The sequence below is a fragment of the Schistocerca nitens genome, chromosome 10, assembly GCF_023898315.1.
Source record: "Schistocerca nitens isolate TAMUIC-IGC-003100 chromosome 10, iqSchNite1.1, whole genome shotgun sequence".
Lineage (NCBI taxonomy): Eukaryota > Metazoa > Arthropoda > Insecta > Orthoptera > Acrididae > Schistocerca > Schistocerca nitens.
This window is the reverse complement of record NC_064623.1, coordinates 3,393,241-3,396,494: the sequence shown is the minus strand read 5'-3', so window position 1 is coordinate 3,396,494 and position 3,254 is coordinate 3,393,241. Positions and strand designations below refer to the sequence as shown.

The 3,254-nt window shown below is 43.3% G+C and overlaps 1 protein-coding gene across 1 annotated transcript; it reads left to right on the top strand.

Annotated features, from left to right (window-relative positions):
* The first annotated feature begins 962 nt into the window (after window positions 1-962).
* LOC126209788 (thioredoxin reductase 1, cytoplasmic-like) lies at window positions 963-2,510 on the top strand. The gene has a single exon (XM_049938927.1). The coding sequence runs from the start codon at window positions 963-965 to the stop codon at window positions 2,508-2,510; it is 1,548 nt and encodes a 515-aa protein (XP_049794884.1).
* Window positions 2,511-3,254: the final 744 nt, after the last annotated feature.

Here is a 3,254-nt window from a genome sequence, read left to right as displayed (position 1 = left end):
CCTCACAGTTTTCATTATTTAGCGTCAATTGCCAATTTTTGCACCATACAGATATCTTTTCTAAGTAGTTTTGCAATTTGTGTTGATCTTCTGATGACTTTAGTAGATGGTAAATGACAGTACCATCTGCAAACAACGTAAGATGGCTGCTCAGATTGTCTTCTAAATTGTTTATATAGTAAGAAACATAGAGGGCCTACGAAACTATCTTGGGGAACAAGAGAAATCAATTTTGTTTTACTCAATGACTGTCTGTCAGTTGCTACAAACTGTGACCTCTCTGATAGGAAATCACAAATCCAGTCACATAATTGAGACAATATTCCATAAGCACACAATTGCACTACAAGCCGCTTGTGCGGTACAGCGACAAAGCCATCTGGAAATCTACAAATCCTTCTTTCTGTTCGGTTCTTCGTCGTTGTTCTTCTGCAGTTTTGTACGGATGTCGCGTGACACTTCTCAAATTTCAACACTGAGAACTTCACTCAGTCTTTCTGTTACAGAGCGTGGCCAGTCCCGAGACGGAAGACACGGAGGTACCGACCCGACTGACCAGTACACCTCCGAGGACTGCCGGCGCCTGCTGCTGGCTGCTGTGTTTACGTCGGACAGCGGCAGGGGGGCTGTGCTGCGCGTGTGTGTGTCATACTGTGTCGACTCATTTACCATAAAAGTTATGGAGTATGACAGTATTTAGATTATTGTGTAAGCAGATAACTACCGCTACGGGGAGATTACCTCGCCAAGATTTAATAGACTATATTGTTAAGAGTAATGAAGTAAAGAGATTTAGCAAGACAACGTGTCCGTACTGCAAACAGGTGAAATCACTGTTGGAATCTTTAAGCGAACCATATTTTGCTTCTCAAGTGGACCAACGGCCAGATAGACCATTCGTTCAGAATTTTTTGGCAAAGAAAACACAGCAGAGAAGAGTTCCAAAAGGTTTTAATAGGGGAATGCATGTTGAAGCAGACAGTGACGTTGCAACGAGGCACAGAACTGGGGCTTCGGGGGATGTGCCTGAGGGTACCCGGGAAAAGGGCACGTACGATTTGGTGGTGGTCGGAGGTGGATCAGGTGGCCTCGCTGCAGCCAATGAAGCGGCGGAGTTGGGGCGGAAAGTGGCGCTGTGCGATTACGTCAAGCCTTCACCCAGGGGGACAACCTGGGGCCTCGGAGGCACGTGTTCCAATGTGGGCTGCGTGCCCAAAATACTTATGCATAGAGCGGCGACGCTCGGAGTTGACATCGGGGAAGCCGCACCGTATGGTTGGAGTCTACCTTCAGATAAAATCCACGACTGGGAAACATTAGTGGAAGAAGTCCAGGTCTTCATAAAGTCCACAAATATTGCAGCTCGAAAAAAGTTAGTAACTAATAAAGTTGTATATCATAATGCTTTCGCTGAATTTGAGAGTGCTCATCGCATCAAAGTGCGAACTGCTAAAAACGAAGTATCAACTCTCACAGCTGAAAATTTTATAATAGCTGTTGGTGGCCGTCCACGGTATCTTGACATACCTGGTGCAAGAGAGTATGCCATAACATCTGATGATCTTTTCTCTCTGAAATACAATCCCGGAAAGACAGTAATTGTTGGTTCCTCATTCATTGCACTTGAGTGTGCTGGGGTTTTATCCGGATTAGGTATGGATGTGACTGTTTTGGCTCGATCAAAACTGCTGGACCGCTTAGACCAACACATGGCCGAAATGGTCGCAAACTACATGGAATCCCACGGAGTAAAGTTCATCAGGAGGTGTGTCCCTACTAGCATTGAAAAGACTGGGGATGGCACTCCACCACTTTTAAAGGTTCATGCGGCAAAACGTGACGGTGGAGACCCATTTGTTATAGACTGTAATACTGTTTTACTTGCAACTGGCAGAGTACCAAACACCAGAAATATCGGTTTAGAAAATATTGGAGTAACAATGAATAAGTCGACTGGAAAAATCATAGTGGATGAGGATGAACGTACATCAGTGCAAAATATATTTGCGATTGGAGATGTAATTGATGGAAAACCAGAGTTGACACCAGTAGCCATTAAAACTGGAAGGTTGCTGAGTCGGAGACTGTATGGTGGTGCGTCGACGAGGATGGACTATACATTAATCCCAACAACGTTATTTACTCCGTTAGAGTATGGTAGCGTTGGTCTCTCTGAGGAACTTGCTACTGCCCAACACGGCAAGGAAAATATTGAAGTATATCACTCTCACTTCAATCCGCAATATCAGGCTCTAACAATGAAGGATGAAAGCGTACCTTACATGAAAGTAGTATGCTTGAAGAGAGAGCAGGATAGAATTATTGGCTTCCATATATTTGGCCCACATGCCGGCGAAATTACTCAGGGCTTTAGTCTTTGTTTGAAACTTGGAGCAAAGCTGAAAGATTTACAGACTCTTGTGGGAATTCATCCAACTTGTGCCGAAATTGCGACACATCTATCAATCAGCAAATCATCTGGGAAGAGTGTGCTGAGGACATTCTGCTGAGGTTAGAGACGCTGCCACATGCAATAATGTGACTGTCGTGTACAGTCACGTTAGCATGTGGCAGCCTTCCGTCTGGAGAATTCCCTATGGGGCCGAAATGATGAGAATGATGGCATTGTCATAAACCTCAGTGGTGGACATTGCTTGATGAATATCATTAAGCGGACCCACAGGACGTTGTTCTCCTCCAAGACAATATTATAAAGCATCAAATACGGTTCAGCGCTTCTGAAGAAAGCAGTTACTTGTGAAACGATGGTGCACTGTACTTTGGAAATTTTACACTTTCTGCAATAATCGTAAGAATACGAAGTATTAAATCCGAACACCTTATCGCTGTGAAAATAACAGTTTTAGTGCAAACTGATGCATAAATTATTTCCACCTTTTTAACTCTCATTTAAACTGGAGGCATAGAGTATAAAGTGTATTTAATATCTTGTTACCTCAAGTAAGCTCGCATACTGCAGCTGCGTCCGTAATTTTGATGTGTTAATTTGAATACTTGGCTTTAACATAGTTAGACTTTCATATGTTCAGATGGAATAAAAAGTTCTGAAAGTACTAAAAAAGAAATTTTCGTGGCCTGACTGACAACACTACGAGGGGAAGATGGCTGTGCCTTGAACCTGTGACTCACCCTATTCATGCTTTATTTCACTGAATTTGTCATTTGTGTGGGCGTAACGCCAGTAATTGCTTTACAATTATTCGAGGTACTCGAATTCAGTCTTTGAAACTATG

Bases quoted from the DNA above. Each gene is read 5' to 3' on its own strand.
- LOC126209788 (XM_049938927.1), top strand. From the start codon at position 963: ATGCATGTTGAAGCAGACAGTGACGTTGCAACGAGGCACAGAACTGGG.